Source organism: Pongo abelii, chromosome 14, assembly GCF_028885655.2.
Source record: "Pongo abelii isolate AG06213 chromosome 14, NHGRI_mPonAbe1-v2.0_pri, whole genome shotgun sequence".
Lineage (NCBI taxonomy): Eukaryota > Metazoa > Chordata > Mammalia > Primates > Hominidae > Pongo > Pongo abelii.
Window position 1 is genome coordinate 22,641,529 of NC_071999.2, and position 15,407 is coordinate 22,656,935.

The 15,407-nt window shown below is 43.7% G+C and overlaps 1 protein-coding gene across 2 annotated transcripts in view; it reads right to left on the minus strand.

Annotated features, from left to right (window-relative positions):
* XPO4 (exportin 4) overlaps window positions 1-13,255 on the minus strand; it is a 124,863-nt gene extending 111,608 nt beyond the window's left edge. For both annotated transcript variants that reach the window (XM_024257687.3, XM_054528793.2), the window contains exon 1: window positions 12,935-13,255. In XM_024257687.3, coding sequence (XP_024113455.1) covers window positions 12,935-13,003 — 69 coding nt within the window. In that variant the 5' untranslated portion in view covers window positions 13,004-13,255. The remainder of the gene's footprint in view (window positions 1-12,934) is intronic.
* Window positions 13,256-15,407: the final 2,152 nt, after the last annotated feature.

Below are 15,407 nucleotides of genomic sequence, written 5' to 3' on the forward strand. Positions count from 1 at the left end.
CCCAAAACAATCTGTTTCGCTGAAAGGACATGTGATATCATTCTTTCATCTTTTATGATTTGTGTGTAAAAAATTTGGTTGATACAGTTCGTAAGTGGGCAAATGCTAAAGGTAGGTGTATATATAAAGTTAATGAAAAACTGTTTTGATCACTCCAATTGCCATTTATAAATCTAAAAATGAAAATGATTTATAGCTACAAAGCAAAGAATATTCATCTTCTCTTCACCAATATTGTGTGCCACCAATGTTGTCAAAAGCATTATGCTTTGCTGATGCTAGAGCAAGAAAAAGAACCAAAAGTAATAAGAAGACAGAAACCTGTTAAGGATGCATTTAATATCTAAAATCAGTATTGCATTTTGACAGTGGGAATGCAACAACCAGAAATAATAAGCTAGAACCTATAAGAATTGTTTGAAATGTGAAATCAGGAGCTGGGCACGGTGGCTTATGCCCGTCACCCCAGCACTTTGGAGAGGCTGAGGTGGAAGGATTGCTTGAGCCCAAGGGTTCAAGACTAGCCTGTGCAACACAGACAAACCTTGTCTCTACAAAAAATGCAAAAATTAGCCAGGCATGGTGGCCCATGCTTATAGGTCCCAGCTACCTGGGAGGCTGAGGTGGGAGGATTGCTTGAGCCCAGGAGGTGGAGGTTGCAGTGAGCTGATATTGTGCCACTGTACTCCAGCCTGGGCAAGACAGCAAGACTCTGTCTAAAAAAAAAAGAAATAAAGAAATTGAAATCAGTATTTACAAATCAGAAGAAATACGCAAAGAGCATGGCCAGGCAAGGTGGCTCATGCTTGTAATCCCAGCGCTTAGGGAGGCTGAGGCGGGCAGATTGCTTGAGCTCAGGAATTCGAGACCAGCCTGGATAACATGGCGAAACCCTGTCTCTACTAAAATACAAAAATTAGCCGGATATGGTTGGTGTGTACAGTAGCCTGTACCCCAGCTACTCAGAGGGCTGAGGCTGGAGGACTGCTTGAGCCTGGGAGGCAGAGGATGGCGTGAGCTGAGATTGCGCAACTGCACTCCAGCCTGGGCAACAGAATGAGACCCTGCCTCAAAAAAAAAAAGGTGCAGGCTGTGAGCGTTGGCTCATGCCTGTAATCTCAGCACTTTGGGAGGCCAAGGTGGGCCAATCACCTGAGGTCGGGAGTTTGAGACCAGCCTGACCTGACCAACATAGAGAAACCCCGTCTCTACTAAAAATACAAAATTAGCCAGGCATGGTATGGTGGTGCATGCCTGTAATCCCAGCTACTTGGGAGGGTGAGGCAGGAGAGTTGCTTGAAATGTGAGAGGTGGAGGTTGCTGTGAGCCAAGATCGCGCCATTGCACTCCAGCCTGGGCAACAAGGGCAAAACTCCGTCTCAATTTAAAAAAAAAAAAAAAAAAAAAAAAAAAAAAGAGCAAACAGCCACACTCTAGACTTGTGGTGTCTAACACAGTAGCCACTACCACAGTGGCTCCCTTACACTAAGCATGTTACGACAGCTCAAGACAAATGTGGTTAGTGGCTACCATATTGGAGAGAGCAGATAAAGAACACTTCCATCAGCACAGAAAGTTCTATCAGCTATCATTACTCTAGAAGAAATCTAATTAACTCAGCATGTATTTATCAAGTGCTTACTACAAGGTTATCTTGATTTGATGCCATGTTATTTGATACATTAAAGTACAAAATAGCAGCTAACATTTACAGAGCACTTACTATACCCCAGGCACTATACTAAACACTTTTCTTTCAATGTATGTTAAATCATTTTATCTTTGCACTAACTCCCTGAGGTAGTGGTTATTATTTCTCAATTTTTTTAAAAAAGACGGGCTCTTGGGCCAGCCGTGGTGGCTCACGTCTGTAATCCTAGCACTTTGGGAGGCTGAGGCGGGCGGATTGCCTGAGCTCAGGAGTTCAAGACCAGCCTGGGTAACATAGTGAAACCCTGTCTCTACTAAAATACAAAAAAAAATAGCCAGGTGTGGCAGCGTACACCTGTAGTCCCAGCTATTCGGGAGGCTGAGGCAGGAGAATTGCTTGAACCCGGGAGGCGAAGGTTGCAGTGAGCCAAGATTGCACCACAGCACTCCAGCCTGGGTAACAGAGCAAGACTCCGTCTCCAAAAAAAAAAGATAGGGTCTTGCTATGTTGCCCAGGCTTGAACTTCCGGACTCAAGCAATTCTCCTGCCTCATTTACCCAGGGAGGTGGAGCTACAGACAGGATTTTCACACTGCTGCCAGTCAAACATCAAAACCCCAAATCTGACAAGTTTTTTTTGTTTTGTTTTGTTTTTTGAGACAGAGTTTTGCTCTTTTAGGTTGGAGTGCAGTGGCACAATCTTGGCTCACTCCAAGTGCAGTACAGTGGCACAATCTCACTGCAAGTGCAGTGGCACGATCTTGGCTCACTGCAACCTCCACTTCCCGGGTTCAAGCAATTCTCCTGTCTCAGCCTCCTGAGTAGCTGGGATTACAGGCATGCACCACCATGCCTGGCTAATTTTTTGTATTTTTAGTAGACATGGGGTTTCACCATGTTGGCCAGGCTGGTCTCGAACTCCTGACCTCAGGTGATCCGCCTGCTTCGGCCTCCCAAAGTGCTGGGATTACAGGTGTGAGCCACCATGCCCAGCCAAATTTTATACTCTGTGAATTCAAGCTAATTATTACAGCAAACAAAACCTTAAGATAACCCAGCCTCTATCTCCCTAGTCTCATTTCACACTACTCCCTTCCTCATTTATTCATCCTTTTTCATTCAACAAATATTAGTGAGCAACAAGGTGCCAAGCCCTGTACTAGACACACATAATCAAGGAAAAGCAAACAGGGACCCTGAACAAATATACATTAGAGTCCAGCAAGAGAGACCAACGTTCATTAATCAATCACATGAATAAGGTGTTATAAAAGAACTACCAATAATTTGAGACCACCCTGGGCAATACAGCAAGACTTCGTCTCTACAAAAACATTATAACATAGCCAGGTGTGGTGGTGTGCACCTGTGGTCCCACCTACTCAGGAGGCTAAAGGGGGGAGGATCGCTTCAGCCCAGGAGTTTGAGGCTGCAGTGAGTCATGATCACACCACTGCATTCCAGCTGGGTTTTAGAGTAAGACCCTAACTCCAAAAAGTAAAAAATAAAAAAAAAAAATAAAAGAACTACACTGTTATAAAAGGACAGGTGAATCTCACCTTTCAGGCAGGCTAAGGAAGGCTTCCCTGAGAAACTGACTACTGAGAGAACTGAAGGAGAAAGTGACAGTGAAGAAAAGCATTCCAGACAGAAGGACTATTATATGAGAGGCCCTGTGACAGGACACAGGACACAAGTGGGAAGGGTTGCAAAAAAGCTAGTGTGGCTGATGAAGAGAAAAAGCAACTGGAAAAGAGTCAAAAGAAGCTGGAAAGGCAGTAACTTATCCAAAGCCTCACAAGGTGCAAACATTTTTAAAGAAAAATGCTTTATATTTCACAACATTTAATGGCACTTTTCCCCTGCTTTTTGTGAACAAGAGGCCTTACATTTTCATTTTCACTGGGCCCTGCAAATTATGTAGGTAGCCCTGGCTGGACAACAAAGACAGTGGACAGAAACAGTCTTATGGCTCAGATACAAGGCAGAGGCCACCCACTCACTATACTGACCCTTCAGACCCACTAAGAAAGACAAAAAAGATGAGGATATGGAATGAAACACGGTCTCCATGGCCAAGCGTGGTGGCTCATGCCTGTAATCCCAGCACTTTGGGAGGCCGAGGTGGGAGGATCACGAGGTCAGGAGTTCGAGACCAGTCTAGCCAACATGGTGAAACTGCCTCACATGGTGAAACCCCGTCTCTACTAAAAATACAAAAATTAGCCGGGCATGGTGGCATGTGCCTGTAATCCCAGCTACGCAGGAGGCCGAGTCAGGAGAATTGCTTGAACCTGGGAGGCGGAGGTTGCGGAGGTTGCAATGAGCCTAAACATGCATTGCGCCACTGCACTCCTGGCTGGGTGACAGGGTGAGACTCTGTCTCAAAAAAAAGAAAGAAACATGGCCTCCTAAATTAGAACCTTTGTAGGTAAGGCAAAGGAAACTGCAGTTTTTTGTTTTGTTTTGTTTTTGAGATGGAGTTTGCTCTTGTTGTCCAGGCTGGAGTGCAATGGCACGATCTTGGCTCAACGCATTCTCCGCCTCCTGGGTTCAAGCGATTCTCCTGCCTCAGCCTCCCGAGTAGCTGGGAATACAGGCATGCGCCACCACACCGGCTAATTTTGTATTTTTAGTAGAGACAGGATTTCTCCATGTTGGTCAGGCTGGTCTCGAACTCCCGACCTCAGGTGATCTGCCCGCCTCAGCCTCCAAAAGTGCTGAGATTACAGGTGTAAGCCACTGTGTCCAGCCAGAAATCTGAAGTTTTAATAATCACCCTAAGATTGGTTATGCATGCTCTAAACTCTGAAAAACCCTACTCTAAAATATTGTCAAATTACAATGGTCCTAATGTTTCCCATAACTACAAAAAGAGAAAGTGTGAATCCCTGTCTCTTTTCCAGAATAAAGTTTATTAGTTTTCTATTAGCTCTTTCTCACTCAAAAGACATTTTTCCTTTTATTTATTCACAAGGTTATATTATACTTAGCAGTGATTAAACAAATCTGTGGAAATGGAACGCCCTGCATTTGTATTTATAAGTCTATAAATGCAAAACCACAAACCTAGTCTTAGTCTGAACCATGATACAGCTTTGAATTCTTCAACATAAAAATAATTGCAGGACATTCAAGGAAGTAGATTTTAAAAGTAGATTTTTTTTTTGGCCGGGTGTGGTGGCTCACACCTATAATCCCAGCACTTTGGGAGGCCAAGGCAGGTGGATCATCAGAGTGTCAGGAGTTCGAGACCAGCCTGGCCAACATGGTAAAATCCCGTCTCCACTAAAAATACAAAAAATTAGCCAGGCATCATGGCAGGCACCTGTAAATCCCAGCTACTGGGGAGGCTAAGGCAGGAGAATCACTTGAACCCAGGAGGTGTAGGTTGCAGTGAGCCGAGATGGCGCCATTGCACTCCAGCCTGGGCAACAAGAGTGAAACTTCATCTCAAAAAAAAAAAAAAGGTAGATTTTTTTAAAACACATGCAACATTCAGGCTGGGTGTGGTGTCTCACGCCTGTAATCCCAGCATTCTGGGAGGCCAAGGCGAGCGGATCACCTGAGGTCAGGAGTTTGAGAACAGCCTGGTCAACATGGTAAAATACTGTCTCTACTAAAAATACAAAAATTAGCCAGGCATGGTGGCGTGCACCTGTAGTCCCAGCTACTCTAGAGGCTGAAGCAGGATAATTGCTTGAACCCGGGAGGCAGGGGTGGCAGGGAGCTGAGATTGCGCCACTGCACTCCAGCCTAGGCAACAGAGTGAGACTCCATCTCAAAGAAAAGAAAAGAAAATAGAAATGCATGCAACTTTGAAATTTACTAAAACGGAGTATTAATTTATGGTCTAAATTTTTATATTGTAAAAAATTCAAACTATATTAAAACTATATTAAGCACTCCTCCCATGTGCAATCTCATTCCCTATGTAGCCATTCTTAGAAGTTTAGTATAGGCCAGGCACAGTGGCTCACATCTGTAATCCCAGCACTTTGGGAGGCCGAAGCTGGCAGATCACCTGTGGTCAGGAGTTCAAAACCAGCCTGGCCAACATGGTGAAACCCTGTCCCTACTACAAACACAAAAATTAGCTGGGTGTGGTGGTGCATGCCTGTAATCCTAGCTACTTGGGAGGCTGAGGAAGGAGAATCGCTTGAACCTGAGAGGCAGAGGTTGCAGTGAGCTGAGATCACACCACTGCACTCCAGCCTGGGCGACAGAGCAAGACTCTGTCTCAAAAAAAAAAAGAAGTTTAGTATAGGCCTTCCATTTCCGTTTCTATGCATATACAAATATATACAGAACTTTTTCTAGAAAACAGAAATGGGATCATATATTCTATTCTGCAATTTTTCGTTTTATTTTGAGTATCTTTCCATGTTCATTCAGGTTTCCCATTTAAAAAAAAAACTATCACATTTTAGATATACCATATTTTTTAAGAGTTCCATAAAATTCCATTATACAGAATACCAGTATATTAAATCAATTTGGTATAACTGGACATTTACACTGTTTCAATCTTCACTACAGCAAAGTATACTACAGTAAACATTCTTTGTGTATAAGCAAGTATTTCCGTAAACTGAATAAATGGCCAGAAGTGAAATAGCTGGGGGTCAGCTATATATTTAAGGTTCTTGTATCGAAAACTTGTAGCATACTTCCCTATACCTTTACAATGTGAAATTCCATTTTATTCTTAGTTCTGTTTCTAGACTATTCTAACTTTCTATTCTTTTCCTATACCAATGCTATGTTTCAATTACTGTAGCTTCTGAATACATTGTAATATTTGTTACATCAAGTCCCCAAACCCTTCACAGACTTCCAGAAATATTTTCTAATCAATTAATTTTTCTCCCACCTCAGAAAAGGGTGAGGAGGAAAGAGAGATTTTGATTGACATTATATTCAATTTAGAGATGAATGAGGGAGAAATTGCCACCTTAACCGGATTGACCTTTCAGACCAAGGAGCATAGCCTTCATTTAATTCAGCTCTTTTATATTCTGCAAATAAGCTATATCATGTTCTTCATAAAAATGGTGCATGTTTCTTATCAGTGCCCTATAATTTATTTCTACAGTTTTTATTTCTAATAGAACGGGATCTTTTTTCCAATTTTAAGCTGATCACTGTTGATATAAAGGAAATCTTGCAACCCATTTATTTTTCTTATATCTGGTCATCTTTCCAAAGAACTAGTGGTTCCAACAGTCTTTTAGTTATTTTGCTTAAACTTTTTTTCCGAAATGTCGTATCACCTGCAAATAATCATTTTTTGGCCTTTCTTTCCAATATCTGCACTTATTCCCATTTTTTATATTACTGTATCAGTTAGACCCTTCAGAAGGTGTTAAATAACAGTTATATTAGGACTCCCGTTTTACTTCTGAGGATATCATCATTTAATACATGGTTTCAGATAACTATTTGTTATCATATTGAGAATTCCCTTCAATTCCTAGTTTATCCAATTGTTTTAATCATAAAATGCTGTTAAATTTTAACAACTGCCTTTTAGGCATCTATGGATGATTTCAAATGTCTTTTCACATTTCTTCTCTGGATCACTGGCTACGTTCCAATTAGTTTGACACAAGTCCAACTGCAAATACACATTTAATTGAACTGAATTTGAAATATAAATTTCCTATTAATTAGCTTTTTTGAGAAAAAGAATGCTGTGCCAGTTTTCTAATATCTAGTGCCACCGCAGGTACTACAAGACAGGGCTGAAATAAACAAAAATGCATACTTACTATAATGCATCTTTCAAATAAGAAAAGTAGGTTCAATTAATTAAAATTTTCATTTTTATGACATGTGTACTGTGATTACAAAAAAATAAAGGCAGTGTACCTTATACATTGAAGGTCTCAGGAAATATCTACTATATAAATGCTCAAATATTCCTCAAACTCACTGTATTTCCCCAAACTATATTCTCTCAAACTATATTCCCCAAAATATATATCTCTACCTGGGATACTGCTTATCAAACTAGAAAACTCCAATTTATTTTTCATGATTCAGCTTAAGGGTTACCTATTCCAAGAAGCCCTTTCTCAGTCCCCATCTCAGCCTAAGATAGATGTTTGTACCTACTTCTATTATAACTTTACCAACCAACATTTGCTAATATTTTTGCCTTTCTCCACTCCTTGAAAAGAAGGTGCTTCTTCCGTCTCCTCAGCATACACAGCATAGTGTCTAACATGCTGTGTTTCTATATACTGAAGAAATGTTCTAAAACAAATCAATGGCCAGAAATTGGATTCCAGATCCAAACTAGCTATATGACAACAGGCAAATCATTTGCCATCTCTGAATATCAGGCTTTCTCATTTATTTATTTATTTATTCTATTTTTTTGAGACAGAGTCCCGCTCTATAGCCCAGGCTGGAGTGCAATGGCACAATCTCTGCAACCTCTGCCTCCTGGGGTCAAGTGATTCTCCTGCCTCAGCCTCCCAATTAGCTGGGATTACGTTATAGGTATGCACCACCTCGCCCAGCTAATTTTTGTATTTTTAGTAGAGTCATGGTTTCATCATGTTGGCCAGGCTGGTCTCGAACTCCTGACCTCAGGTTATCCACCCACTTGGGCCTCCCAAAGTGCTAGGATTACAGGTGTGAGCCACCATGCCTGGCCAGGTTTTCTCATTTATAAGGTTTAGGAATATCTCATCCTATTTACTTCACAGGACTGATATGAGAATGAAAACAAAATTTTTTCTATAGGACTACAGATGTGCAAGTATTTTAGAAGATATTAACCAGATTCCACTATAATAAAATCTATGAAAACCAGTCACGAATCTCCTTTATTAAAGTTGGATTTACACTCACTAAATCCATCCTGGTTTAAAAACAAAGGTATGGGCCGGGTGCGGTGGCTCACGCCTGTTAATCCCAGCACTTTGGGAGACCAAGGTGGGAGGATAACCTGAGATCAGGAGTTCAAGACCAGCCTGGCCAACGTGTTGAAACCTCATCTCTACTAAAAATACAAAAATTACCCAGGCGTGGTGTCAGGCACCCGCAGTCTCAACTACCTGGGAGGCTGAGGCAGGAGAATCACTTGAACCTGGGAGGCAGAGGTTACAGTGAGCTGAGATTGCGCCATTGCACTCCAGCCTGGGCAACAAAGTAAGACTGTCTCAAAAGAAAAAGGAAAAAAAAAAACCTATAAAAATTACTTTTCTATAATGTATCAGTTAGTATGTGTGCTCTGCACTATCTTATATTATCGCTACACACAATCACTAAGGACAATCCAAAACAACTTAATGAAGACAGGGCAACAAAACCAAGAAAATTCAAGACAATAAATAAAGCACTCTTTGGACTTCAAATGAATGTAGCATCAATACTATAAGAACACTAAACTTTTCAATAATGTTGTCTCTAAAATCAAAACACCTCCTACATTTTAGTATACAGGAGGATGTGCATAGGTCATACACAATTACCATACTATATCATATAAGAAACTCAGCCGGACACAGTAGCTTCTGCCTATAATTCCAGCACTTTAGGAGGCCAAGGCAAGAGTATCATTTGAGCTTAAGACTAGCCTAGGCAACACAGTGAATCCTCTCTACAAAAAAATATTTTTAAAAAATTACCCATTCAAGGCTGCAGTGAGCCATGATCATGCCACTGTATTCCAGCTTGGGCAACAGAGACCCTGTATCAAAAGAAAGGGAGGGGATCGGGGGTACTCAAGTATCAATGCATGGTTGACTGTCCATGGGTGGAGGCGGCTTCTGCAACTAACCTTTCATGGATACCAAGGGACGACTGTACTACTTTATCTGGCAGCTTATCCAATAACCTAAATTGATTGAATGTAGATGTACCATATTTCGACATTTTCCATCAAGTAATAAAATGTAACATTTATAGTATATGTTGACTGAGAACCAACATGGTTGAGTAAAAAAAGTAAAAAAAAAAAAAAAAAAAAAAAAAGAGTAAAAGTTCTGAAAGGGGAGTCTGGTGATCTCAGCCTGTTATATCATGAATTAGCTCTGTGACCTACCTTGGGTAAGTCACTTCTACCTCTTTGAACCTCAGTTTCCCCATCTGTAGCACGGAAGGGAGAATGCTTAGACTTGATTCTTGTTTTTCAGTTTCTAGTCTCTCAGAGACAGTGATAAAAGCTCTAGACCCTATTACTAAAAATGTACGTTTACACCAAAAAATTTGTTACAATTTCCTTGATATTCATCCTAGACTCCCTAAGACCTCTGTACTAAAAGATCTAAGATTCTTCTATATTCTAAAATTCTATGCTGATTTCCATAAAACAACTATATGAGTTACCTCATGAAAAATTAAGCAAAAATAATTACAAAATACATCACTATTTGCATTTTGAATCTCAAAGCATATTAACAGTTAAAATACAGCAATTTTCCATAAGATATATTCAGACCCACAGATGGATAAATGCTAAGATCACTCTGTTTAAAATATGTAGCTTAATGCTTAATAATTGAAGGAGCATTAACAACCTTAATTAGCCAAAGATGAATTAATTTACCTCCTTTCTGTTCCCAGTACCCTATAGCTTAAGAACCACAGACTGGTAACAGACAAACCAGAGTCTCTACCCCTTGCTGTGTAAATCTGTGTACATTACTTAGCATCTACATGTTGGAGTTTCCTTAGCCTGTAAAATGAAAATGAAAGTAACAGGCCAGGTGTGGTGGCTCACACCTGTAATCCCAGCACTTTGGGAGGCCGAGGCAGGTGGATCACGAGGTCAGGAGTTCGAGACCAGCCTGGCCAACATGGTGAAACCCAGTCTCTATTAAAAATACAAAATTAGCTGGGTGTGGTGGTACATACCTGTAGTCCCAGCTACTCGGAAGGCTGAGGCAGGAGAATCGCTTGAACCCGGGAGGCGGAGGTGGCAGTGAGCCAAGATCGTGCCACTGCACTCCAGCCTGGGAAACAGAGTGAGACTTGGTCTCAAAAAAAAAAAAAAAGATGATGAAAGTAATAATACCTACCTCACAGAGTTACCGGAGATAAAAAATAATATATGTAAAGGGCTTGGCACAGTGCCTCAAACACAGTATGTATTCAATAAATGGTAGCTATTAATAATTTGGAATACAGCTTTCATATTAAGAAATAATACAATAACTACTCTACACATCTTCGGTACAAATTTCTGAAAACTTAAGTGGAAATTTCCAAAAAGTCACTTCCTTTTTTTTTTTTTGAGATGAAGTGTCACTCTGTCGCCCAGACTGGAGTGCAGCAGCATGATCTCGGCTCACTGCAACCTCTGCCTCCCGGTTCAAGCGATTCTCCTGTCTTCGCCTCCAGAGTAGCTGAGATTAAAGGTGCCAGTCATCACGCCTGGCTAATTTTTGTATTTTTTGTACAGATGGGGCTTCACTGTGTTGGCCAGGCTGGTCTTGGGCTCCTGATCTCAAGTGATCCGCCCACCTCAGCCTCCCAAAGTGCTGGGATTACAGGAATGAGCCACTGCGCCCGGCTGTAATTTCCTGTTTTTAATAACATAACACTCTTTTCAATACCCCTCTCCTCTGAAAAGATAAAAAGCATTTAGACAAATTATTTATACAACATATGACAGATAGGGTAGAGTGGAAAGACACACAGCTTTAGAGCCAGACAGAACTGAGTTCAAGACCTAATTCAGCCACTTAGTAATTGTGTAACCCGGGCCACTTACACTTTCTCAACCTCGTAAAGCAAAGCTGTTGCAAAGATTAATAAAATATGTAAAGTATGTAAAGCCTCAAGCCCAATATCTAGCACTCAATAAACGGTACTTACTACTATTCTTCTCACCTACTCCTTATAGGTGATAAGTAGCTTTGCCAGGGAAGAGGGAAGATACTGGAAAACACAAACACTAGTTTATATTAAGCCAATGACGAAGGACACTGATTTTACCTGATCAGTGTAAGAACTACAGCCGTGTTTTGGGTGGCATACTCCTTCCAGAATCTAATGAAAACAGAGCCCCTAGCTCCTAGGAAAATTTCAGGAATTTTACAAAACGGTCTATGTCAGGGATTTTTAAGAATCTTGTATTAAGGGGAATACTAGCTAGTTACTTCTGCTTAATTTGCAAAAGTGTGAAAACCTTCACTAGTCTGTTTTGTGACAAAACGTACATTAACATTCATAATGAAGCAAGTAAATCCTGCTTTTATTAGACTTCTCGATTTCTAAAGAAACAAAAATATCTGATGTAAAATATTAGAACTACAAACTACGCTAGAATCAGTTCGAATATTCTTAAATGTGATGCTCAAACACCCTAACACCAAACCAAAAGGAAAAAAGTCCAAAAAGGTAACAAAGCTGGCTGCATCCAATTCTTAGAAAGTCTGAATCAATCCAGCTATCAAATGAACCTCTAACTTCCCAAAACATCTACAAACACCGAAGTCATAATTTACAAAAACAAAGCTAAGCCAGCAAATACAAACACTGTTTACCGAGTAACTGAACGTAGTTTATCCTTACTTCTCCTCCTTGCATGTAATACTTTTATCCTTTGACTCGGCCTTCTAAAATTCCCTTAGTAAACAACCTCATCGAACTGTTTATTGTAGTGTAAGCATGAAGTCAAAGAGTAGCATAGACTCAGTTCTCCAAATCGCGGGAGCTTTAAGGAGCTTAGCACTAGACCAAGTTTTGCCCCAATGACCTTGGTCTCAACGATTCCCCTCCCTCCCTCCAGCCGGCCCGGCCCTTCCACGTGCTGCCGGCTGCAATTACTCCAGAGGTGGCTGCATGTCAGCGAAGCGCTAGAGGATCCGAATGCACAGGAAACAAGGATTGCTAACAGCACCCGGGCTGTGCCATCCAATCCCTCCCGACACCAACTCCCCAAGAGCGCTCACACAGCCCTACAAATTTCCCCCACCGAAGCCCTACGGGGATAACCCCAACCTCCTTCCCGGCGCCTTGCTCTGCGACCCAGTCTGTGGAGCAGGGTGTAAGGTGAAGAAATCCTCTTTGCTACACCACTATATTCCCACGCCCGACGGGGGTGCTGGGCAGCCAGGGGAAGGGGACAGCTCCTGGAAGGAGGGGACGACGGCAGGAGGAAAGTAGGATGAAGAATCCTGCGCCACGCCACCGCCACCTCCTCCTCCACTTCCAGGCTCCCTGGAGGCCCTTGCCAGTCGCCAGCCCAGCGAGCAACAAGGCCTGGAGTGGCAGGGCCGACCGGGGGCCCGCGAATCCCGGGGTCTGAGGGGCGCGGCGTCCTCACCATCAGAACTTTAGCCGCGTTCTCCAGCTGAGCGATCACTTCTGGGGGCCCCAGCGCCGCCGCCATCATGGTCTCTCTTCAATGACGCGCCATGCGCTGCATTCTGGGAGCGGGCGCCGCGGCCGGCCAATCGCCGCCGCGACCCCGGAGCCTCACGCGCTCCCAGGGCCGTCGCAGTCGCTGTTGACGCCGGCGTCGCGGCCTCGGCGGGTCTGGCCGGGCTGCGGGGTTCCGGGCGGCTGGGAGGGGACTAGCGTGAGCCCGGCCGCCGCGCTAGGGCGGGGGCGGCCGCAGCCGGCGCGGGGCGAGGCCGGGGCGGTCTGCCCAGACCGCTGCAGCCGCGCGCCCTGCTAAGCTCCCAGCCCCGCGCATGCGTGGTGTCCGGCGCCCCGGCCTCGCGGTAACCCCGGCCCTCTCCCCACTGCCCTAGTACAGCCGGCCCGGGGACCCCCAGATCCACGACGCCGGTTCTCTCCCTCCGTTCTCAGCCTTGCACACCGCCTCTCCTGGCTCCTCCTTGCCCTTCCACGCTCCAGCGCCTTGCAAGATTTCCTAAACTTGGAATCGCTCTTCCAGCTTTCCCCTCCTGAGAGCGCACCTCCTTTCAAAGTATCTCTGTCTCCTGCTACTCTGTTCCTTCTTGCCATGGGAGAACATTCCAGGATAGAACGCTTCGTTTCCTTTCTTTTTTTTTTTTCTTTTTTTTGAGACAGGGTCTCACTCTGTCGCCCAGGATGGAGTGCAATGGCCCTATTTCGGCTCACTGCAACCTCCGTCTCCCGGGTTCAAGCGATTCCCCTGCCTCAGCCTCCCGAGTATCTGGGATTACAGGCGCCCGCCACCACGCCCGGCTAATTTTTGTACTTTTAGTAGAGACGAAGTTTCACCATGTTGGCCAGGCTGGTCTCGAACTCCTGACCTCAGGTGATCTGCCCGCCTCGGTCTCCCAAAGTTCTGGGATTACAGGCGTGAGCCACCGCCCCCGGCCGAACGCTTCGTTTTCATAATGGAGGGCCTTGGCCTTCTGCAGGAGAATCATCCAAATGTATTTGGGCACCGGGTCGCTGGGAGACCCTAGGAGGAAAACCCGTCTTTGGCTCTTGCCATTTTCACTCTTTAAGGGCTGGCTCACATAGGAGAGGGAGAAAGCAGGCACAGGGGAGAAAGCAGGGACAGGAAAGCCTGACCTTGACTACCTGGCTTCTCAAATGCAGTAAGATCAGCTTTGTCGGCCAGGCGCTGTGGCTCATGCCTGTAATCCCACCACTTTGGGAGGCCAAGGCGGGAGGATCATTTTAGCTCAGGAGTTCGAGACCAGCCTGAGCAACATGGCGAGACCCTGTCTCTACAAAAAAAAAAAAAAAAAGCCCGGTGTGGTGTCTTGCGCCTGTGGTCCGAGCTTCTCGGGAGGCTGAGGCGGAAGGATTGCCCAGAAGGTCGAGAGTGCGGTGAAGCGAGATCACACCACTGCACTGCACTGCAGCTTGGGTGAGAGGCTGATCCTGTCTCAGGAAAAAAACAAAAGGAGAAAAATCAGCTTTGTTGTGTTTGTGGAATCCGTGTTGAAAGGCATATTAGAGTATCAAGTAATTAACCTTCCCTCCAGTGCTCCAGTTGCCTCTAGGACATTCCAGGCAAGTGGTCCTGACAGCTGTTTGAGTATTCAAACCAGTGCTGTTAGGTTGTTCGGATCAGGGGTTTGTTTCATTTTGAGCTGACATCTACCGTCTACATTCCTATAACTTCTTTTTGGTGCTTATTCTGCCTTCTGAAACAACACAGACAGTCAAATTCGTTTCAGTATTTGTAAGTTTATTTTTTGTTGAAATCTTCCTGTTTCTTATTCCTAGTTATAAGAAAGCCATACTGTTGAGGTTTTATGTCACTGCAACAGAATGGCTGTGTGTGTGTGTGTGTGTGTGTGTGTGTGTGTGTGTGTGTGTGTGTGTTATGGAGTCTCCCTCTGTCACCCAGGCTGGAGTGCCATGGTGCCATCTCAGCTCACTGCAACTTCTGCCTCCTGGGTTCAAACAATTCTCGTGCTTCAGCCTCCAGAGTAGCTGGGATTACGGGTGTGCACTACTACACCTGGCTAATTTTTGTATTTTTAGCAGAGACGGGGTTTCACCATGTTAGCCAGGCTGGTCTTGAACTCCTGACCTTAGGCGATCCGCCGCCTCAGCCTCCCAAAATGCTGGGATTACAGGCATGAGCCACTGTGCCCGGCCACACGGAACTGCATTATTAGCTCCATTGGAAAATACGTTGTTTCTTGTACTTGAAGTCTCTGCAACTTGAAGTAGAGAAAATGAATTAACAAGGTTTGCATTGATTGAGAAACAAAGTAAGTTTTATTTTATTACTGAAGTTTAAAGTGAGCCAAAATGCAGTTAATGGTCCTTTTTAGTAACTAAGTGGTTATCATAGGACCTGACATATAGTAGGCACTCAATAAATATTTGACCAAGTATAG